Below are 25,092 nucleotides of genomic sequence, written 5' to 3' on the forward strand. Positions count from 1 at the left end.
GCGAGCCGCGCGCCAGCGGCTCCCGCGCTCTGGGCGCCGGGGAGCACCGCGCAGGAGCAGAGGCGCTTTCCCGCCGTCTCGACTCCAGCACCGGATGCCTGCGTGGACCTGCCGGGCCGCCACGCTCACCGCGTGCACCTCACGGCAATCCCCTGTCTCGGGCTTTTCAGATGCAGCTGAGCTTTCCAGTACCTACCTGGCTGCTTCTCACTGCCGTTAATCCCAGTTGCTTCCCTCTGGCCTCCAAAGGCATCCATCCTCATGCACTGAGTGCACACACAAACTCACAAGCACACACGCACAAAATAAATCCTTTAAAAAGGAAATCTAGCCGGGCGGTGGTGACGCACGCCTGTAATCGCAGCACTCTGGGAGGCAGAGGCAGGAGGATTTCTGAGTTTGAGGCCAGCCTGGTCTACAGAGTGAGTTCCAGGACAGCCAGGGCTAAATCTAGTCAGTGACAGCACACGCCTTTGTTCCCAGTGCCCGGGAGGCAGGAGCAGGCGGATCTCTAAGTTCGAGGCCACCCTAGTCTACAGAGAAACCCTCTTTGAAGGGAGCGGGGTGGATAAGCGAGAAGAGATGGCTCAGCAGTTAAGAGCTTTGACTGCTCTTCCAGAGGTCCTGAGTTCAATTCCCAGCAACCACATGGTGGCTCACAACCATCAGTAATGGGATCTGACGCCCTCTTCTGGTGTGTCTGAAGACATTGACAGTGGATTCCCCAGATAAAATCTTTAGAAAAACAAAAGTAAGTCTAAAGAAAAAAATCTTTTAAAAGAAGTCAGTTTGTAATTTTAACATTTGTCCACTCTGATGTCTGTGTGCATGCGTATGCGCCTGTATGTGTAAATGTATAGACACCAATGGTTCTACAGTCAGTGCCTTCAACGGCTCGTCCCTTAATGAGACGGGGTCTATGACTAAACCTGGCTAGTATGTGGGTGCTAGGAATATGAATGTAGGCTATATAGCTCTATCACCTGACCCATCTCCCGGCCCTCCCATTCTTTTATTTTATATTTAACATTTTTCCTCATCAGTACTGCAAGCATTTAAAAGAAAGTTGTTGGCCTGATACAGTGGCACATATCTATAATCCCAGCACAGGAGAGGCTGAGGAAGGAAGATTTTGAGTTTCAGGCCAGCTTGGGTTACATAGACTGTTTCAGAAAAAAATAGGGGGGTGGGGGGCTGGAGAGGACTCCAGTTTGTTCCCAAGCACCTAAGGGCAGCTCACAAGGATCTGTAACTCCAGTTCCAGGGGGGCTGATGTTGTACTCCTGACCACCTTGGGTAGGAAGCATATCTGTGGAGCACAGACACACATTCTGGCAAAACCTACTCATATAAAATAATATTAAAGAAAGAAAAATAAAGCAATTTAAATAGTCTAGCTGGGGACCCAGGTCAGTGGTAAAGTGTTTACCTAGCATGTGTAGAGCCCTCAGGTTGATATCAGGTTTTACAGATGACAAATAAATAAAACAAGCCATCAAAACAAGGATAAAAAAATTACTTTTAATATCTTATGGATTCATAACAGACATAGAAGGCAATTTCTTATTTTAAAAAATATTTTCGGTTCTCTTTGATAATATAATTGAGAAATTTATTTTATAGATTTAAATTACCTTAAGATTGAATGGAATAATTTGCTACAGTGTGGTCCAGAAATTAAAATATACAAAAGAGCTTTATAAACAGACATATCTCCACTCCTGGTACATTTACAAATCACAAGATACATTTTTATTTTTAAAGTAAAGATTATAAAATGAAACTAATTCATCCAATTTTTTGCAAGATATGACTAGAAATCTTTACATACATGAAAAAATGCAGAAGTAACATTTTCAGCTTAATTTTAATGTTTTAGAAATCCCAGCAGTTCTACAAGTCACCACCTCTAGAGACAACTCGCTGCTTCTGCTCCAAATTCTACTCCATGTCATGCTTACAATGGAAAAGTGTTCTAAACACAATGATCACAATTCTTATATTCTAAACAACCTCTTTAAAATGTAACAATCAAAACATGTTTTATATTTACGCTTAGGACTATGACACACTAAACTTACATTACACGGAAGAAATTGACATAATACCTCAGAAACATTGCTTCATCTAAATTGATGGTCCATTTAAATTTTCTAGTACATACCAAGTTATTTAAGACAAGCATCTACAATGTTACTCTCCTTTAAGGGAACGGATGGCAGTGGCTTTTTAAAACTCATGAAAATCAAAGTCCATGATAATAGCATTTGAACAAAACCTGGGAACATCTTCATTTGTTGAATATCTCCTTTAAAATACAACAGTACTTTCATTGAGACTGAAAGCCGGCTGGGGAGGTACCTCAATATACACCTGGCTTTCAGATGGGATCTCATCGTGCCTGGCATGTATGAGGCCCTGGATTCAATCCCCAAAGTCAGTTAGAAAGAAAGCAAGCTCTTCAAAGCAATGGAGGAAAGGTGCTTTGTATCCACTGGGGCAAATGAGAGGAAACATACTAAGAACACAACTTTGTTGCTGGCTCTGCGTCACAGACCTGACATATTCAGTTCTCACTCTGCTACAGTAAAAGGAAGTCGGCTGATTTTAATAACATTGCACAATGTTAGAAGGCTGGAGATGTAGTTCAGAGGTAGAGCCCTTATCTAGCAAGATAGGCGAGAGAGACCCTGAGTTTACTCTCCAGAACAAGTAAAGAAAGGGCAGAGTGGGAAGGGGAAATAATGAGCAGGGAAGCGGGCTGGGGTGTGGGCCACTGGCAGTGTGCAATGACTCTGCCACCAGCATGCATTAGTGCGGTCCCCAGCACCAAACCAAAACAGAAAGGCCAGTGACATAGCTCAGTGCTATGGCGCTGGCAGGCTGCGGATGTGGCTTAGTGTGTACAACATGGGCTTGGCATGCAAAGACCCTGGGTTTGAGTCCAACCCATCCCCCTCAGTAACCACAATTACAAGGGGAAGTTTGGAATGGCATGGGAGGACTAATGACCATCTCTTGAACTCAAATATGAACTTTATCTTCCTTCCAAATAACACTTTACCCAAGATGGCTATTCAGGGTCCTAAGGTATAACGTTTGCCATTAAAAAGTACATTAGAAGCTGGGCAGTGGTGGCGCACGCCTTTAATCCCAGCACTTGGGAGGCAGAGGCAGGTGGATTTCTGAGTTCGAGGCCAGCCTGGTCTACAAAGTGAGTTCAGGACAGCCAGGGCTACACAGAGAAACCCTGTCTCGAAAAAACCAAAAAAAAAAAAAAAAAAAAAAAAAAGTACATTAGAGCCGGCATGGTGGTCCATGCCTAGAATCTCAGTACTTGAGAGGCAGAGGCAAGAGAAGGTCTCTCCACAGTGAGTTCCAAGCCAGCCAGGGTAACATATGGAGATCCCATCAAAAAGAAAAAACAAATAATGCTAAGCCTTTTTGATCTATGATTTAAAAACTCAAAGAAATCAAGTATTAAAATACCAGTGGTTCCTGTGTCAGGGCAAACGTCCCCTTCAAGTAATGTTTCCCTCACAATTAAGGTATCATATACATGTATATATGCATACACACACACATACATACACACAGAGACACAGCCAGACACACACACACACACACACACACACACACACACACACACACACAAATCCTTCTGAGAATTTACTGAGGAAAATAACTACAAATCATGATTTTTTTTCTTTTAGTTAAGGTGAAAAAATTGCTTCATGAGTTCATAGGTCGTGAAAGCCACAGCCTGAGAGGGAATGCATCGGATGTAGTTGAGAGATAAGCCACGGTACAATCCTCTCCGGATCCCATGGTGGCCATAGACGTACTTCATGGTCTCCCGCATGGTACTGAAAGACAGTGGAAAATGATGTAGCAACCATTGGAAGGGGACAAGCCGTCACAAGCTGGTGAGTCAACTCGGAGACCAGACCAGCTGTGTTTCTTCTTTCTTTAGATGGTTTCTTCAGACAGAATCGTGCTCTGTAGCCTGGGCTAGCTTTGAACTATAATCTTCTGCCTCCCAAAGCTGGGGACAAAGGGCTGTGCCACCAGAACCAACCTGGAGCAGCATTTTTAGAGGAGGCTTAACTAGTTGTGGTTGCTAGCTTGTGATCCTAGCACTTCAGAAGCTAGAAGAGGAGTTTCAAGCCAACTTGAGCTACAGAGAGAGAGACTGTGTCTCAAATAAGACAATAAATATTTGCACTTATAAATACACACATACAAACAAGTCCAGGTGGTGCACGCCCTTAAGTTTAGCACTTGGGAGACAGAGACAGGAAGACCAGGAGTTCAAGGCTAGCCTTTGCTAAAGTAAGTCAAATGTTTGAAAACTGGCCTGGAGAGTGGACTTAAAAGTTAAGAGAACTTCTGAACTCAGGTTCCGTTCCCCACACCCACACGGTGTTCTGCAACCATCTCTAACTCCAGTCTCAAGGGATCCAACACCCTCTTCTGGCCTCAGCAGGCACCAGGAATGGACGTGGCACACAGACATACATGCAAGCAAAACATTCATAAAATAACACAACATATAAGTCTTTAAAAAGCAAAGTGGGCTGAATGCAGTACATGACACTTTGTGTAAACTTCCATCTGGAATAGCTTTCAGGAGACAAAGGTGACAAATAGCCAACACATCACAATGACAAAATCAAGTCACTCCAAAAGGGGAAGCATTCTACAGCACATTTCCAGGCCACTCAGGGCCATGAGCTCAGCCCGTATCACATCTACACTGTTAGCTGACAGCACTAGCCCACAGTCACACTAATGGAAGCACGGCTGTATGAACATCCACTCTTTCAGTTTTCATTACAGTGCAACTTTTCTGCAGCTGCTCGGTGCTGCAGACCTCAAGGCTGGGGTTACCTGAGTTCTAAGAGGCCCCGTGGTTGGGGAAGGCTGTACCCTCTTCTTTGCTTTCTCTCTCATTTCTTTTTTTTTTTTTAATATTTATTTATTTATTATATGTAAGTACACTGTAGGTGTCAGATCTCTTTATGGATGGTTGTGAGCCACCATGTGGATGCTGGGATTCGAACTCATGACCTTTGGAAGAAGAGTCAGTGCTCCTACCCGCTGAGCCATCTCTCCAGCCCCTCTCTTTCATTTCTTGCCCATGGAGTGGGTCAGGTTGAGTTTCTCTGAGACAAGGTCTTGTATAGCCCTGAAGAATGGTGCATGTTCAAGGGCAGATGTGTACTACATAGACAGATCCTGCCTCAAATACCAACCAACCAAGAAGCCAGGTAAGAGGGTCAGAACTTATGCCTAGCACTTAGAATTTGAGAAAGGAAGGTCACAACTTCAAGGTCATCCATGTTGCATACAGAGTTGAAAACCAACCAGGGCCTCTCTTAGAAATGTAAAGAACATGAGGGAGGTTTCTAAAGATTACAGACAGTTAGACTTTACAACACTTACAGGCACTTCTCAAACTCCGGGAGGACCGCCCCTAACTGCATTCTCCGACGGGTCACATCAAATGGGTAGCTGAAGAAACACAAGAATTAAAGACTTAGAAACAATCATTTCCTATCTGACAACCATTGAAACCAACATCTTAAATCTACTGAGCAGTCTGGGACTGGGCAGGTGGAGGCAGGAGGATCAGAAGTTCAAAGCCATCCTCACCTACAGAACAAGTTAGAAACTAGTTTTGACCACAGGAGACCCTGGTTTGGGGGCTGCAGGCAGAGATGGGAGAAAGAAGACAAGTTAAAAGCTGTAAGTCAACTTTGAGGAAAGGGAGGTGACAGGGCCAAAGAGAAGTAGACCATCAGGAGATGGTCATGAGTCCACACAAGTCCACAGCCAGCTTCCCACAGTAAAGCAGACATCTCTATCTTCCACAGCACAGCATTGCCTTCCATCTGACAAACAGTCTTTCTCCTTTCCCAGGGCAGCTCTCGGTCTGGGCATCTTACCCAGCTGAGGCTGGCTTTGCTTGACCCACCCAGGATTCAGAGGAGTCTGGTGACAGCACTCCTGCTGCCTTCCTGGTGCTCAGGTCACCTTGGTCACCTTTTCTGACTTGCTTTCTCAGGAAAGTCCTGCTGCTTAGATTTTAGCTTTTCATGTCTCCTTCTACTTAATCTCTCCTGGTCTGGAGAAATGTCTTGAAACCACCTTCCCAATTTTGATACAGTAATGGGTTTATTATAATGTCCCCTCTACATGGTAGCAACTTTAACTCCAGTTAAACACTGAACTGCTTCAGGAAAGATAGCTTGGGCTGGGTGATTGCTCCTGTTCCAGGGAACCTGAGTTTAGTTCCCAGCACCCAGGTCAGGTGGTTCACAACCACCTTGCCTTACCCAGGGTTTCTACTGTTGTGACAAAACACCATGAGCAAGTTGGGGAGAAAGACTGTTTGGCTTCCATACCCTTGCTCATCACTGAAGGAAGCCAGGCCAGGGACTCACACAGGGCAGGGTCCTGGAGGCAGGAGCTCATGCAGAGGCCATGGAGGGCGCTGCTTGCTGCACTGTTCCCCTGACTTGCTCAGCCTGCTCTCTTATAGAACCCGGGACCACCTGCCCAGGGATGGCTCCACCCACAAGGGGCCCTCTCCACTGATCACTAATTGAGACAATGCCCCACAGCTGGATCTCATGGAGGCATTTTCTCAACTAGGGCTCCTTCCTCTCTAAGGACTCTAACTTCTGTCAAGTTGACACACACACATAAAAACCAGTATACATCTGTAATGCCAGCTCCAGCGGATCTGACACCTTCTTCTGGCCTCTGAGAGAACTGTACTACATACATACATACATACATACATACATACATACATACATACATACATTACATACTTACATAAAAATAAAATCTATACAAAGGTACAAAGGGGGAGTTTCTTTTTCTTTTTCTTTTTCTTTCTTTTTTTTTTTTTTTTTGATTTTTCAAGACAGGGTTTCTCTGTGTAGCCCTGGCTGTCCTGAAACTCACTTTGTAGACCAGGCTGGCCTCGAACTCAGAAATCCGCCTGCCTCTGCCTCCCAAGTGCTGGGATTAAAAGCGTGCACCACCACCGCCTGGCAAAGGGGAGTTTCTAAGTCATCTATTATATTTTTCCTTCAGTGAACCTTACCTTACAATGCTTCATATACTATCTGGAACACACACACATACACACACACACACACATCCCACAATCTGCACACACATACACACACAAAAACCACACATAAACACCATATATCATACACATACATACTCACATACCAACGCACGCACGCACGCACTAAATAAATGGCCCAAATGTCAGAAATTTGTTGTGGGCAAATGGAGCCAGGCACTGACAGCTCACACCTTTACTCCCAGCACATGGGAAACAATGGGAGTCAGACCTTTGTAAGTTCAAGGCCAGTCTGGTCCACAAATCCAGTTCCAAGATAGCCAGGTCAACACAGAGAAACCCTGTCTCAAAAAACAATGCAAACAAAAAAAAAAAAAAAAAGGAAAAAACCGGGTGGTGGTGGTGCACACCTATAATCCCAGCACTCTGGGAGGCAGAGGCGGGCGGATCTCTGAGTTCGAGGCCAGCCTGGTCTACAGAGTGAGTTCCAGGACAGCCAGGGCTATACAGAGAAACCCTGTCTCGAGGAGAAAAAAACAAAACAAAACAAAACAATGCAAACAAATAAAATGAAACAAACCCAAAAAACAAAACAATAAACGAATGAATGTTTATATTTATGTGATTGTTTTTTCAAATGAATCTCTAGTGGGAGGATCTAGATTAATGCAATGGACTATTGGCATGTCTATAATATGCTTATGATAAAGGCATGTCTGAAAAAAGGATTGAATTAATATTTATCAAAATGAAACAGTATTTTATAAAGGAGTCTGCTCTTCAGTGTGCTATGAGAAGAGATTAACATGACCACAGTGTCAGACATGACCAGGACAGAGGCTTAGGACCTGAAGGAGACACTTACGATATCGTCTGCGCTATTGCTCCAGCAACACCACCACAAAGTAGGTTTATGTGCGTTTTCAAAACTAAGACGTTGGGGTTGTCAGACGAGGGCCGGCCAAGCAGGGTGGGAGCGTAGGAGAGCCCCACGCTCTTCAAGGTTCCAAAGGTGAAAAAGGAAACACCTGAAAAGCAGGGTACAAACTCACCGTGCATGAACTGAGAAAGAGATGTCATTACATATAACAAAATCACCAAAGGTAACAATGATGCATTATCTAGTCTAAGACAATTGCTTTAGTATGTTTAATTACTACTATAAATACTAATCCAAAGACATTACCAGTTATCAAAAACTGGTAGCATTAGTTTTCAGACACTAATATATACTATACATTAAAGGAGAACTTAAAGCTATTTCAAATCATACAGGAGTAGAATTAAACAGTCTTCCAAAGTTTAAAATGAGTAAAATTTAAATTCATAATCATAATTTGATGGGGGTCTGGTTCTGAGACATAGCCTGCCTGGAATCACTATGTAGCCCAGAGAAGCCTAAGCCTCTCAAGTGCTGAGATTAAAGGCATGATCCACCCAGCCCATAGTTCATAAATTTTATATACACACTTACACAATAAACAGACTGTGGTGGTTTGAACATTCCTGGCCCATGGAAAGTGACACTTTGGGAGGTGTGGCCTTGTCAGAGGAAGTATGTCACTGTGTAAGTGGGCTTGGAGGGTTCCTGGACTCAAGCTCCTCTCTCCTGACTACCTGCAGAAAACAGTCTCCTTCTGGCTGCCTTCAAATCAAGGTGCAGAACTCTCATCTCTTTCCTGAGAACCATATCTGCCTGAATGCTTCCAAGATGATGATGGACTGAACTCATCACCGAACCTGTAAGCCAGCCCCAATGAAATGTTGTCCTTTATAGGAATCGCCTTAGTCATGGTGTCTATTCACAGCAACACTGAGACACAGATATAATCTGAATGTTTTTTTTAACTATAAAGACATAGAAGGGCTGGAGGGATGGTTTCGCAGTTAAAAGCACTGACTGTGCTTCTAGAGGTTCTTAAGTTCAATTCCCAGCAACCACATCATGGCTTACAACCATCTGTAATGGGATCTGATGCCCTCTTCTGGTGTCTAAAGATAGCTACGATGTACTCATAAATAAAATAAATCTTTAAAAAAAAAGAAAAGACACAGAAGCCAGGTTCAGTGGAACACACCAGCCAGCCTGGCACTTGGGAGGCCCAAGCAAGAAGATCAAGATTTCTAGGTCATTCTCAGCTACATAGCATGTTCAAGGCTATACTAGGGTACATTAAACCTCGTCTCAAAAAAATAAATATACACGCAGAAAACAGCTCCACGAACAGGCAGTGGTGGCACATGCCTTTGCTCAAAGCAGAATTCCCTCCCTCTGGAAGAGCAGCCAGCAGTGTGAGCCGCCGAGCTGTCTCTGCCGCCTATCAGTAGGCTTGCTCGCCAGGTCTCTGAGAACAAGGCTGGCCCCAAACTCCCAGGCTCAGTCTCCTGCCTGAGTGTTTACCACCTTGCCCAAATGTCACATGTAGGTGAAGTGATCATGAAATTCCTGCCCTCTCAACTTGACCTCTCCAGAGCTAGAATTAAAGAAATGTGTAAACAAACTTCTTTTTTTACTTTATTTTAAAATATGAGCGTTTGCGTGCGCACCACATGGGTGCCTGGTGCCTGCAGAGGCAAGAAGAGGCTGTCAAGAGTCTGAACCAGAGCATCAGATGACTGTGAGCCACAGAGCGGGTGCTGAGAACCAAAGCCTGGCCCTGTCTAAGCGCTCTTAACTACCGAGCCTTCTCTCCAGCCCCAAACCTGAGCTCTTTTTTGTTTTTGTTTTTGTTTTTTAAACACAGGGTGTCTCTGTTAACAGCCCTGATTGTTCTGGAACTCACTGGGTAGGCCAGGCTGGCCTCAAACTCAGACAGTTCCATCTGCCTCTGCCTCCTGAGTGCTGGGGCTAAGGCATGTGCCACCATGCCTTGCACAAAACTGGATCCTTAAAAACCTAAGTTGAGACATTAGCTGAGTCACATATTAATAAAAAGACATAAAATCACATTTCTACTCAGTGAACATTATCAGCAAACTTTATATATAATGGGCTGAGTGACCATATTTGAATTATAGTTCTATTCTCATATTCATAAGTAAATATATTGAATTATAGTTCTATCTTCATATTCATAAGTAAAAACCATTTCAGAGAGCATTTTTTCATGTTCACTTAAAAAACACTGGTGACATAAACACAAATTGGATGCTGACAAACTTCATTTTGATTTGCCTATTCTGCTTTATGTCTGAGATAAGAGCTCGCTATGTAGACCAAGCTGGCTCACAACTCAGAGAGCCCTGCCTGCCTCTGCCTCTGAGTGCTGGATGATGGACGTGCAGCATCTGCCTGGCCCGGTTTGAATCATACCCGCATATGGAGCCATTCCTAGTATGGTGGGCATCAGTCCCCTGTAGAATCCAAGGAAACCACCTTCCTTTGAATGAAGAAAAGCAGAGGATTATATCATATTCATTACGATAAACATCATCCAATAAAAGCATGACGCAATGGAAGCGGACCCCCCCCCCCACTCATTGGGGATACAACAACAGGCTCCTCGGGGCCACTGCTGCTGTTACCATTAATAACAAACTCCTCCTTCCTCCCTGCTCCCTCCCTTCCTCTCTCCTCACTCTTTACTGTGGAACTGGGAATCAATCCAGAACTTTTGCAGGGTAGGCAAGCGCCCTATCACTGATCTACACCCCTAAGCTAGTATCATTAATGCAAGCAGAGGTTGAACCGTAGCTCCCTAGATTCAGGGCGCCATGCTCTACGTTAGGAAGGCGGGTAGAGGAGTACCTTGGCATAGATGGTCTTGAAGGCATGGATGATCCCTGAATAGGTGTGCTCTCCTTTCACCTGGAAGGCCAGGCGCACCCTCACCACATCAAGAGGGTAAGTGCAGATGACTGCTGTCATGCCTGGAAAGAATGGAGGAATGGGGCCGCGAATGTAAAACAGTGGCACTACATGCTACACACACACACTCCATACAGTAACATGACAAAATAGTGACAGCTACATGCTACACACACTATATATAGTAACATGTAAAAATAGTGACATCTACATGTGTACATATACACTCCATACAGTAACATGTCAAAATAGTGACATCTACATGTGTACACACACACTCCATACAGCAAAATGTCAAAATAGTGACATCTACATGCTACACAAACACTCCATATAGTAACATGCAAAAATAGTAACATAGTCTACATGCTACACATATACACTCCATACAGTAACATGCAAAAATAGTGACATAGTCTACATGTGTACACACACACTCCATACAGCAAAATGTCAAAATAGTGACATCTACATGCTACACAAACACTCCATATAGTAACATGCAAAAATAGTAACATAAGCTGGGCGATGGTGGCACACACCTGTAATGCCAGCACTCTGGGAGGCAGAGGCAGGCAGATTTCTGAGTTCGAGGCCAACCTGGACTACAGAGTGAGTTCCAGGACAGCCGGGGCTATACAGAGAAACCCTGTCTCAAAAAAAACAAATCCAAAAAAACAAAAAAACAAAACAAAACAAAAAAACATAGTCTACATGCTACACACACACACACACTCCATACAGTAACATGCAAAAATAGTGACATAGTCTACATGCTACACACACACTCCATACAGTAACATGCAAAAATAGTGACATAGTCTACATGCTATACATACACTCCATATAGTAACATGTAAAAATAGTGACATCTACATGCTACACACACACTCCATACAGTAACATGCAAAAATAGTGACATCTACATGCACACATACTCCATATAGTAAAAATAGTGACATCTACATGCTACACACACACTCCATACAGTAACATGTAAAACTAGTAACATCTACATGCTACACACACTCCATATAGTAACATGTCAAAATAGTGACATCTAAATGCTACACACACACTCCATACAGTAACATTCTTAGTATTATAAAAATGGTGAAACCCACTAAGAACAAAGGTGAAATTAAGGACTAAGGACTCAAGTAATCCAACAGCAGTACCTGAGGAGGGTTGGGGAGGTTTGTTTGGTTGTTTTTTGAGACAGGATCTTACTACGCAGCCTTGGCTGGCCTAGAACTCAGAGATCCACCCATGAGTCTCTGCCCATGAGTGCAAGCTTGAAGGTACCACTCCTGGAAAGGGTCAGTGTTTTAAAAACCATCATAAGTTCCTCTCATTGTGAAATCCTGCTATTAGCACCAAATGATGCAGCTCAAACATATCATGGGGTTGGTTTTATTGGATGTGAGATTAGTAGTAAAAATAACTGTAGGCCAGGTGGTGGTGGTGGTGGTGGTATGCATCTTTAATCCCAGCATGGAGGCAGAGGCAGGCAGATTTCTGAGTTGGAGGCCAACCTGGTCTACAGAGAGAGTTCCAGGACAGCCAGGGCTACACAGAAAAACCCTGTCTTGAAAAAACAATAAAACCAGTTGGTGGTGTGGGAGGTCACAGAGCGAGAAGCCCTCAGCGGCACAGGGCTGCCACTCGCCCAGCAGACTGAGGAGGAGCCATCCGCCTCTGCTGGGATAAGCACCACCACAGCTCAGGCTGGCCTGGAATGCATGATCCTCCTGTCTCCATCTCTTCTCCATGTTCTACCGGCGTGGAGCACACAACCCTACCAGTGGAATTATTTACTTTTGTGTAGTATTCTCCGATGCTACACTGCTGTGGAGGTCAGAGGACAAGTCACAGGAGCAGATTCTCTCTCCCTTGTGGATGCCAAGTACTGAGCCCAGGTTACCAGGGTTGGCTGCAAGCACCTCACCTGCTGAGCCATCCGCCTCACTGGCCCAGTATTGCGTCTCTCAGAGCCAAATCCTTACCTCCATTACCCAGCATCCCGTCCCTCCTGTCTCTCTTCCCACTTTTTACTTGAATGAATACAAAACTTCCAGTTACATTTGAAGGTGGTTAAACACAGATACTAGATTACTAAATATAAAGGGACTAGAACATTAATTCATCCCTGACTAGGAACAATATATTAACTGTAATCAAGTGAGCATGGAACAGCAGAACCGTCAGAGAACCACAGCTCTAAAAGCCTTACAGTACCTAAACAACAAGGAGTTCTTAACAAAGATCTTTTTCTCTTATTTTTAATTCTGTGTGTCCATCTATCTGTGTGTTGAGTATGCGCAGGAAAGAAGAGGCGCCCTTGGAGGTCCGAGGGATCAGATTCTCCTCGGGTGAAGGGGGATACCACACACGGTGAGACACCTGACGTGGGAGCCAGGAACCTGACGCAAGTCCTCTGCGTGAGCAGAGATAGGGCTGGAAAGATGGCTCAGCAGTCAGAAGTACATATTGCTCTTCCAGAAGTCCGCAGTTTGGTTGCCACCACCCATGTTGGGTACCCTACGAAGCCAATAACTCTGCTCTAAAGTATCCAACACCCTCTTCTGGCTTCCATGGACATGTATGTGTATACACCCACATATACTCTTTCTCTTCTCTCTCTTTCACACACACACACACACTTGCATGAAAATAAAAATAATTATTTAAACACAGGCCCACCAGGACTACATAGTAATACTGTGTCTCAATAAAAAATAAATAAATAGGGTTGGAGAGATGGCTCAGCAGTTAAGAGCACTGACTGCTCTTCCGAAGGTCCTGAGTTCAAATCCCAGCAACCGCATGGTGGCTCACAACCATCCGTAATGAGATCTGACGCCCTGTTCTGGAGTGTCTGAAGACAGATACAGTTACTTACATATAATAATACATAAATAAATAAATCTTTAAAAATAAATAAATAAATATTAAAAAAACAACAGGAAGTACTCTTAACTGTTTAACCATCTCTCTAGGCCCCAAATGAAGCACTTTGGTAGGAAGAGAACTTACTTATCAGATATGAAATGTGCCTACTCATCTTACCTGCCATGGATCCAGCCATTAATCTGTGCACATGACCAGAAACTCCCAGCTTTGTAGTAATGAACTAGAAACCAAAAACACTGAATTAAATGAGATGCTACTTTATGTGTTAAAATAAAGTTAGAGGGGCCACAAGATGACTCAGAGGTTAAGAGCATTTGCTGCCCCTGCAGACTTGGGTTCAGGTCCTAGTACCTGCATGGCAGCTTGTGACTGTCCCTAACAGCAGTTCTAGGAGCTACAGCACCCTCTTCTGACTACTAAAGGCACCAGACATGCACAGTACATACACACAGATATATATGAAAGCAAAACATCCACATACATAAAATAAAATCCTAGAACTTGGGAGGCAGAGGCAGGCAGATCTCTGTGAGTTCAAGGCTAACCTGGTCTACAGAGCAAGTTCAAGGACAGCCAGGGCTAAACAAAGAAACCCGTCTTAAAAGAAAAAAAAATAGTTTTAGTTTCTTTACATAGGTGTTTTACTACATATATGAAAGTTTGCCACATATGTGCAGCACCAATAGAGGCCAGAAGAGGTCATCAGATTCCCCCAAACTGGGGTTAGAGATGCTTTTGAGCCACCATATGGATGCTGGGAATCAGGCCTGGGTTCTTAAGAAGAGTAGCCACAGCGGGGCGGTGGTGGCGCACGCCTGTAATCCCAGCACTTGGGAGGCAGAGGCAGGCGGATTTCTGAGTTCAAGGCCAGCCTGGTCTACAGAGTGAGTGCCAGGACAGCCAGGGCTACACAGAGAAACCCTGTCAGTCACGATAAACCAAGAAAGAACAGTCAATGCTCTTGACCACTAAGCCATCTCCAGCCCAAAATATAAATCTTTTTTTTTTTTAAGGCTGGGTGTGGAGGCACATGCCTTTAATACAGCAGAGGCAGGTGGATCTCTGTAAGCTCAAGGCTAGCCTAGTCTATATAGCAAGTTTCAGTTTCTTCTATACAGAGAAAACCTGTCTCAAAAAAAAAAAAATAAAATAAAATAAAACAAAAAAAAAAAAAAGAAAGAAAGAAAAGAAAGAAGTAAACTATATCAGCAATCCCATGAGTATAACCAGGAAGCTGCTGAGGCAACATAAGATATACATTTATACTTTATGCCAGTTGAAAATACATGAATATAATAAATGACTGTAAATAGAGAAGTGTAAAAGCAAGGCCACGGCCGCCGGTGTTCTCAGAGACCTGGCGAGCAAGCCCAGCAATGGGAGCAGACAGCTCGGCGCTCACGCTGCTTGCTGCTCTTCCAGAGGATGGAAGTCGGCTTTGAGCGCCCTCATCAGCTAACTCCAGCTCCAGGGAAATACGGCGCTCTTCTGGCCTCCACAAGCACCCATACACACAGACACATACAATTTTTTTTTTTAATCTAAAAAGGCATTCTAAAATATAAATTTATCTTTAAAAAAAACGCTTTAATTTTTATTCATTTTATTTTCTTTGTGTTTGTGTACACAGTCATGAAGTCAGGGACAGCGTGACGGAGTCAGCTGTCTACCATGTGGATCCCAGGAAGTGGACATAGGCTGTCAGGCTTGGCAGAAGACACCCTCACCTTCAGCCACCTCACTATCTTTCTGGAAGGCACTTTTGAGCTGGGCATGGTGGTACACGCCTACAATTCCAGCACTTGAGAGGGACAAGACTAGGAGTTCAAAGCCAGTCTTGGCTACACAGGAAATTCTAGGCCAGCCTTACATAAATCCCAGATCCATCTCAAAACAAACTAACAGGAAATGAGAAGATGCTCAGTTGGGAAAGTGCTTGCCACAGAAGCAGAAAAGCTTGCACTGGATTCACAGCACCCAAACTTAACTTGAAGTTAAAACCACTGGTGTGCACAGAACTGTAGGCTCAATCCCCAGCACGGGGGAAGAGTTCCAATAGAGAGCATGCTAGTCTACCCACATAATCCCAGGGTAGAGAGAACCTGTTACGCGTACTGTATGGTTGCATCATTTGTCAATGAAAATCCTATGGCCTATAGGAAAGGGTAAAATAGAAGGCGGGACATCCGGTCAGCAGACAGGATTCTAAAATAGAGACAGACTGGGAATTGCCCAGGAACATGGAGTTCAAAAACCTGGCAGCTAAGCAGAGGTAACCAGCCACGTGGCAGAACATAGATTAGAATACATGGGATGGAGCCGGGCAGTGGTAACGCACGCCTGTAATCCCAGCACTTTCTGAGTAAATCCTGTAATCCCAGGATTTCTGAAATCGAGGCCAGCCTGGTCTACAGAGTGAGTTCCAGGACAGCCAGGACTCCACAGAGAAACCCTGTCTTGAAAAAACAAAAATAAAAACAAAAACAAAAAAACAAAAAAACATGGGATGATAAGTTATGATCTAATCAGAGAACCAACCTAATCTTACGGACAAGGTGTTTATAAAGATATTTTGACTCTCATGAGTCATTCCAGTTGCTTAGGCTTGGGGGAAAAATGTGTTCAACATCCCAGTACTTAGGAGGCTGAGGCAGGAGGATCATTAGTTCAAACCTAGCCTGTGCTTAACATAAAGATACTGTTTGAAAACCACAAAAGATGCAAGGGACTACAAGATGATTCAGCAGGAAACACACCTGTCACAAAGCCTGAAAACCTGAGTCTGGTACACAGACCCCACATGACAATGGAAGGACTTCTACAAGTTGTTCTTGACCTCCATGTACACACACACACACACACACACACACAAATAAAGACAAATATTTGGTATTAAACATAACACTCAAAGACATGAAAGAAAGAAAACTCCAAGTACCGTTTTATAATGCTCAAAGGCCATGAACTGGATCGCTCCGTAGGGAAAGATCCGAATCATCATTGCACCGTTCCCTTTATATAATCCAAGGTAGCCTTCCTTCTGGGGAACCGCACGCAGTGTAGACAGTACCCCTGTTCATGGGAAGAGTTTAGAAGAATACTATTAAGGTAATAGAAACTAACTCTGAGCCAGGGATGTGGCTCCCATGAGCCGTCTGTCTTCTTTCTGTTCCTGTGCATTTATTACTGTGCACATGTCTGAGAACATGTACACACATCCGCGCTCAAATCACTTCGTGTGTGCAGCTCAGGGGATGATGTTGAGGGGGAGGGTCTCCTTCCATAGTCATTAGGCTTATGTGGTAAGCACTTTACCCAGAGCCATCTTGCTGGTCCTTGATTCCCTTTTCTCCTTTCTTTGGTGTGTGTGTGTGTGTGTGTGTGTGTGTGTGTGTGTGTGTGTTGTGACAGGGTCTCACCATATAGCTCCAGCTGGCCTACAATCTGTAATTCACAGAGATCTGCCCGATTCTGCCTCCTCAATACTGGACTACAGACATGTGCCCCAGTTCGACCCCTGTTTTGTTCTTTTTCCTAAGTGTAATCTCAACATGGGGGAGGCTAAGGGAGGAAAATCACATGTTCAAGGTCAGCCTGGGCTACATGTAAGCGTGAGGCCCAACCTAAAGAACTGTGTCTTAATGTTCCCTCCTCCAATAAATGTACTGAAATTCAATTTTTCATAAAAAATACTGAGAATAAATAAGCCATCATTCATAATGAAATTTTACTTAAGAAATTACCTAATTTCAGTCAGGTGGTGGTAGCGCACACCTTTAATCCCAGCACTTGGGAGGCAGAGGCAGGTGGATTTCTGAGTTCGAGGCCAGCCTGGTCTACAGAGTGAGTTCCAGGACAGCCAGGGCTACACAGAGAAACCCTGTCTTGAAAAAACCTAAAAAAAAAAAAAAAAATTACATAATTTCAAGAGAGTTTTGGTTTTATTTTAGAAAGGGTCTCTGATGACTGAGGGTGGCCTCAGACACCCTAGGCAGCCAAGAATAACCTGGAAGTCTTGGTTGTCCTGTCTTTACTCCTCAAGTACTGGGATTAGTAGCATGCACCATCATGCCCTACCACAAATGGTAATTTATTTTTAACCACTTATTTATTTTATTTTATATATACACCTGTTTTGCCTACATGTGTGTATGCATTACATAAGTGCCAGGTGCCCAAAGAGCTCAGAAGAGGGTACTGGATCCCCTGGAATTGAACCCAGGTCCCCTACAAAAATAACAGATACTTCCAACCTTTGAGCCATCTCTCTAACCCCAACCTGTAAGTGGTAATTCCTACATAGTAAATGAACTTCATCTTTTATCTAAATCAAATAAATAAGCTTTACTCATATAAACATAAAGCTCACCACTGATCTGGACAGGGTGGTGCACAGCTTTAATCCCAGTACTTGAGGGGCAGAGTCAGGTGGATCTCTGGGAACTCAAGGCCAGCCTGATCTACCTGAGTTTCAAAACAGCAAGGGCTGTGTAGAGAGAGCTTGCCTCAATAAAGAAAAGAGAGAGAGAAGCAGGGCAGTGGTGGCGCACGCCTGTAATCCCAGCACTTGGGAGGCAGAGGCAGGCAGATTTCTGAGTTCGAGGCCAGCCTGGTCTACAAAGTGAGTCTAGGACAGCCAGGGCTACACAGAGAAACCCTGTCTCAAAAAAAAAAAAAAGAAAAGAAAAAGAAAAAAAGAAAGAAAGGAAGAAAAGAGAGAGAGAAAGAGAGGGGGGGCAACGACAATGCAGTAAACCCCGCACTCAGAAGCAGAGGCAAGATCTGTGTGAGTTCGAGGCCAGCCTGGTCTACAGTGAGTTCCAGAACAGTCAGGACTGCAGAGAGAAACCCTGTCTCAGAAAAACAAAAACAAAAACAAAAACAAGTAGATAATGTTCCATTCCTTTTCATCCTTGGCTTTTTGGCAAGTTGGCAAAATTCCAATTTAGCTTTTGGCCAACTTGCCACAAGCTAGAGTCAGCTGAGAGGGAGAGTCTCAACTGAGAAAATGCCTCCATACACTAGGGCTGGAGGCAGGCAGGCCTGCAGGGCATTTTCTTAACTAGTGATTAATGTGGAAGGGGGCGCAGCCCATTGTGGGTGGGACCACGTCTGAGTTCTACCAGAAATTGGTCCTGGGTTCTATAAGAAAGCACACTGAGAGTCAGGTGCACATCTTTAATCCCAGGACTCAGGAGGCGGAGGAGGGCAGATCTCTGAGATGCAAGGCAGCCTGGTCTACAGAGGTCTGCCAGGACTACACAGAGAAACTCCGTCTTGGAAAACCAAAAAGAAAAAGAAATAAAACAAGCAGACTGAGCGAGCTGTGAAGAGCCAGCCAGTAAGCTGCCATCCTCCATGGCTGCTATCCCAACGCACGCCTCTGCATCGGCTCCTACTGTTGGTTCTGCCCTGTGTGAGCTCCTGACTGCCTTCAGTGATGATGAACTGTGATACAGAGGGGCAAGCAAAATAGACCCTTCCCTCCACAGCGTGCTTTCTATCCCAGCAATAGAAACCCTGACTAAGACAGCATGTAGAACTCACCTAAATGTTTGTAATGGTGGTTGTGAGCTTGTAATAAAACCTTTACTCGATCCAGGGGAGCCACTGTGGTTTTGGCGCAGCATCCAGCAATACCTGAAAGAAAATGAAAAGGGCAGAAAGAAACTGGATCCCATCTCTTCCTACAGGGAAATCAACATGGGTCCGGCCAGAACACCAACTACACTTCAGTTTGGTCTTCATGGGGAGAAGTGCTTAGTAAAAGGTTCTGCAGATCAAGGCCCCGTTCCCTGTAACTTATAGACAAGTTCTAAGTTCTAGTAATATAATGCCCTACCTATGCCAGATGAGCAGAGGGCAGTTTACGCACCTGGGAACTTCCATTTGAAACTCTAAAAATTTTCTCATTAAAACATCAAAACAATGATTGCCTACAAAACCAATCATTCATTTACAATGCTGCAAGCACGTGCGTGGTGCCTACTCTGTTGCACTGGTCAGCAGACGTGCATGCAAGCAGAGACAGGCTTACAGGAAATCCTCACAGATGCCTGCCTGAGCTGTTAGCCTTCGGGAGGTAGACGCAAAAGAACTCATCACTGCAGCTACACAGTTCCAGGCCAGCTTGAGCTACAGAGTGAGATCAAGTCTCAAAAAATGAAACAAGTAGCCAGGCAGTGGTGGTGCATGCCTTTAATCCCAGCACTTGGGAGGCAGAGGCAAGCAGGTTATCTGTGAGTTAGGGGCTAGCCTAGTCTACATAGTATTCACTATGTAGTTCCAGGATACCCAGGGCTACAGGATTATAGAGAGACCCAGGCTCAGAAAAACAAACTACTGCAGAAAGAAACAATCGCTAGAGACACAGCTGTAGTGGCTTAAGGCACTTGATGTCAGTCCTCATGACCTGAGTTTCCTCCCGAGATCCACACTATGGAAAAAGTAAACCAGTGCCTACAAGTTACCTCTGACCTGTGCACATGCCCCCACACACGTACACGCAAACATAAATGTAATTTAAGAAATTTTAGGAAGCCAGTTGTAGTGGTGCATACCTTTAGCCCTGGCACTCAGGAGGCAGAGGCATGTGAGTTTGCATCCCACCTGCTCTACACTCCAAGTTCCAGAGAGTCAAGGCTACAAAGACCCTGGCTCAAGAAAAAAAGGAGAGAGGGAGAGAGAGAAAGAGAGAAAGACAGAGAGACAGAGAGACAGACAGAGAGAGAGAGAGAGAGAGAGAGAGAGAGAGAGAGAGAGAGACCTGGAACTCACTCTGTAGACCAAGCTGGCCTCCAACTCAGGAATCCGCCTGCCTCTGCCTCCCAAGTGCTGGAATTAAAAGTGTGCGCCACCACCGCCTGGCGAGGAGCTGAGAAATGATTGGCAGTTAAGAACACTGGTTGTTCTTCCAGAGGACCTGAGTTCAATTCCCGGCACCCCTACACAGCTGCCCATAACAATCTGTAACTCCAGCACCAGGAGATCCAACGCTCTCTTTTGACATTCATTGACACTATCTACATATGGTGTGCAGACATACATCAAGTAAAACACCCATACACAAAAACAAAAATAAAGCAAAAATTATTTAATTTAAGCTCACACAGAAAATAAGAAGGCTTTCCTACTAGAACCAGGCCTGGGCACACTCCTATAATGCCAGCACTTGGGAGCAGAAGCAGGAGGTCTGCCTCAGCTACATCTCAAGTTAGAAGCCAGCCCAGATTACACGAGACCCTGTTTCAGAACCCTACTACCACTACCTACTGCACACACATGAGGCCCGGAGTTTGGGCTTGAGTTTAGATCCTTGTATCTATGTAAACTCTGGGCATGGTGGCACCTGCCTGTGAACCCCGGCATCGGCAGGTGGAGACAGAGCTCTCTAGAGCTCACTGGTCAGCCACCCAACCAATCAGCAAGCTCCACCGAAAGACTGCTTCAAAACTTAGGTGGATGGCTGGTCACAGTGGCACACACTTTAATCTCAGCACTTGGGGGATCCAAAGCAGATGGGTCTTAGTAAGTTCCACTCTATCTAAATAGACGATAGGTAAGTGGGCAGAGATGGGTAGACAGACAGACAGACGACAGACATAGATAATAAAGAAAGAGGGAAAAGATAAGAAGGAAGACACTGGTGGCTCACTCCTGTAATCACTCAATCACCTGGGACGCTGAGACAAACCAACTGCCAAGAGTCAGAGGCCATTCTGAGCTAAGTAGTTAAGTTCCAGGCCAGTCAGGGCTACCCAGAGATTCCAGTCTCAGGGAAAAAACAAGAAAAGAAAAAACTGAGTGTTCACTTTGTAACAAGCACTAGGCTAAGAGATCTGACTGTAAACACTAGGCCAGGATTGTTACAAACTCATTTAACCCGTTTGATACTCCGAGTCCGGTGGCACAGGCCTGTGATCCTAGCTGAGAGCTAGCCTGTGCTACACCGCAGGTGCAAGGCTGCCACTGGCAACTCGGTGAGCCTTAACATGAGCCAAGGGCTGGGAGCGTGAGCTTGCGGAGGACCTGGCATATGGCAGCTCACGACCATTTGTAATTCTAGTTCCATGGGTATGGTGACCTATAAGGCCAGGACTAGACTGTGGAGGCGGAAATGGGAGCATGACCAGTTTAAAATCAGCCTCATGGGCTGGTGAGATGGCTCAGCGGTTAAGAACACTGACTGCTCTCCCGAAGGTCCTAAGTTCAAATCCCAGCAACCACATGGTGGCTCACAACCATCCATAATGAGATCTGACCCCTCTTCTGGTGTGTCTGAAGATAGCTACGTTGTACTTACATATAATAAATAAATAAATCTTAAAAAAAAAAAAATCAGCCGGGCGGTGGTGGCGCATGCCTGTAATCCCAGCACTTGGGAGGCAGAGGCAGGCGGATTTCTGAGTTCAAGGCTAGCCTGGTCTACAGAGTGAGTTCCAGGACAGCCAGGGCTACACAGAGAAACCCTGTCTCAAAAAACCAAAAAAAAAAAAAAAAAAAAAAAATCAGCCTCAGCTGATCAGGGATCTGATGAGGCAATGACTGCCAAGAACAAAATCGTTGGCAGTGTATGCAATCAAGTATGTCTGGGGCCCTTAGAGACCTTCAAAACAGTTTTCTGATGGATATTGGCATCTCTGATCTCAATGCGAACCCCAACTAGGATCCAAAACAAAACAAAACAAAACCAAAAAAAAAAAAAAAAAAAAACCAGACAAAGTATATTTGGGAAAGCCAGGGCAGCGTGGCGGCGAGGGTTCATATAATAGAGGTTTGGATAAGAATGCCCCCCTATAGTCTCATATTCATTTTTTTAAATTAATTTATTTAATGTATATGAGCACACTGCAGCTGTCTTCAGATACACCAAAAGAGGGCATGGTATGGAAGAGCAGTCAGTGACCACTGAGCCATCTATCCAGCATCTAGTCTCATATTCTTAAATACTTGATCCCTAGTTAGTGGAACTGTTGGGAAGGATTGGGAGGTGCAGCCTTGTTGGAGAGAGTGGGTCACTGGGGGTAGGCTTTGAGGTTCAAAAGACTCCCACCACGGCCAGTGTCTTTCTTTCTGTGCTGCCTGCTTGCTGATAAAGATGTGAGCTCTCAGCCACTGCTGAGGTCACAGCTTTGCTCTGTCGTCCTGGACTCTAAAGGCAAAGCCCAACACTTTTCTTTCTTTTTTTTTTTTTTTGAGATAAGATCTCTATATGTAGCTCTGGCTGTCCTGGAACTTGATCTCCAGACCAGGCTGGTGGTGAACTCAGAGATCTACCGGCCTCTGCCTCCAGAGTGCTGGGATTAAAGGAGTGAGCCAGCATGCCCAGCTGACAGATCTTTCCTTTGTTCTCTGATACAGAGAACAGAGGTCAAAATAAGCACTGGAACTCAGGTATTCCAGTATAAATAAAGCTTCTGTGCCAGGCAAACAAAGAAACAAAGAAAGAAAGTTTCTGTAGATCTGCCTGCCTCTGCCTCCAGGGTGCTAGGGCTAAGAAAGAAATGTCTTTTTAGCCAGGTGCTGGTGGCACATGCCTTTAATCCCAGCACCTGGGAGGCAGAGGCAGGTGGATTTCTGAGTTTGAGGCCAACCTGGTCTACAGAGTGAGTTCCAGGACAGCCAAGGCTATACAGAGAAACCCTGTCTCAAAAAAAAAAAAAAAAAGAAGAAGAAGAAGAAGAAGAAGAAGAAGAAGAAGAAAAGAAAAAAAAGAAAAGAAAAAGAAAAAGAAAAAAAGAAAAGAAATGTCTTTTTAATCTGCAGAAGAAAACAATTACATTCCCAACACAGCTACAAGCTATGACACTATCTCTCCATGAGTCCTCATAATGTGTTAGGTTTTTTGCCAGTCATAAATAATTAAGTGATGACAACTCAAATACTCATTGTGGGGAGGGGGCAGTTAAGAGATACAAACACCTGCATACAGAACGGGAGAGAGGCTGGCAGTGGTGGCGCATGCCTTTAATCCCATCATAGTCGTGTAACCAGAAAGCACGGTACTTCTTTTCAAGCAATTGCAGTTTGTTTACCACGATTCCTGGAACCAGTTTTGGTTGTAGGCAGTTTTGCACAATACCCTTAGTCATTTTATTTTGTTTTTGAGACAGGGTATCACTCTGAACCCAGAACTTGCAATGTTAAGTCACATTCCACCATATCCTAGTCTATTTTTCAAAGTCGGCCTCCAGAGATGGCCTGTGAGGCATGTGCCTGTAATTCCAGCACTTGGGATGTTGAGGCAGGAGAAATCAGGCGTTCAAAGCCAGAGTCAACTATATTGGGAACTTGAGGTAGGAGTACATGAAATAGTCTCATATCATCATCCTCCCGCGCGCACACACCCGAAGGGGGCGCGAGCCCAAGCAGGCATCCACCTCCAATATTTGTTTTCCTTTTAAGCAAACAGCAAAATTCAATCCTACACTGTCGTTCAGGTTGTTTGTAACAGAAAGGGGTGGTGCCCACCATATCCCACCTAAACGATCCTTTTTTCAACCTCTGGGAGAACAGGTGCTTGGTTCAGTGGAGGGATTAGCCCCGGCAGCAGCGGCTGAGTTCAAGGCCCGGCTGGGCGCTGCAGCAGGAGAAGCCCCGGACTGTCGCGGAGGCCGCTGGCTCTGGCCGGCCTGCGGCCCGGCTTCACTACCCAGCCCCGGGATCCCGGCGGCGGACACTTACCTCCAGCCAAGAAGGAACGCAGCCAGTAGAAGTCTCGGCGCGAGGTCGGGCCCCCGCTCCCCGCCGCCTGCGGCACCGCGGGTGCAGGCTCGGCCGACGCCAGGGCCGCCGCAGCCGCCAGGGCCGCCATCGGGACCTGCGCCACGTCCCGAGCCTCCGCTGCCAACTTACAAAACACTGAGCAGCAGCATGACTGGAGCCGGCTCTGACAGGAGCCCAGCCGCCGCGCGGGCGGAGCCAGATGATGCCCAGGGCGTGGCGTCGCAGGATGATGACGCACGCGGCCGCAGCTGGGCCCGGGCCCGGAGAGCAAGGCGGAAGTGGGCGTCACCCAAGGGGTCTGGGACGCGCAGGGTCCTGGTGTTCCTAAAGAAGGTTTCTTTAGACAGACGAGTTAGTTCAGGCGTGCAGTCTCAGCACGCGCGAGCCTGATGCCGGACAATGGAGATCAGGGCCCGCCTGTAATCCCAGCACTCCGGATTCTTAAGCAGGGGGGATCACCTACAGATCAAGGCCAGCCTGGCTATCATAGTGAGCTCCGGACTAGCCCAGGCTGCAAAGAGAAAAAGACTGTCGAAATAAA

General features: G+C 45.2%; 1 protein-coding gene across 1 annotated transcript; it reads right to left on the reverse strand.

The window, feature by feature from the left end:
• Positions 1–1,729: 1,729 nt before the first annotated feature.
• On the reverse strand, positions 1,730–24,749 carry Slc25a16 (solute carrier family 25 member 16). The gene is made up of 9 exons (XM_052163881.1): positions 24,510–24,749; positions 19,374–19,466; positions 16,765–16,898; positions 13,983–14,046; positions 10,854–10,975; positions 10,419–10,485; positions 7,971–8,133; positions 5,446–5,514; positions 1,730–3,866 (listed from the first exon to the last, which is right to left on the reverse strand). The coding sequence occupies exons 1-9, from the start codon at positions 24,637–24,639 to the stop codon at positions 3,710–3,712; spliced, it is 999 nt and encodes a 332-aa protein (XP_052019841.1). The 5' UTR covers positions 24,640–24,749; the 3' UTR covers positions 1,730–3,709.
• Between the last annotated feature and the right edge of the window lie 343 nt (positions 24,750–25,092).

This window comes from Apodemus sylvaticus, chromosome 19 (assembly GCF_947179515.1).
Source record: "Apodemus sylvaticus chromosome 19, mApoSyl1.1, whole genome shotgun sequence".
NCBI classification, from domain to species: Eukaryota; Metazoa; Chordata; class Mammalia; order Rodentia; family Muridae; genus Apodemus; species Apodemus sylvaticus.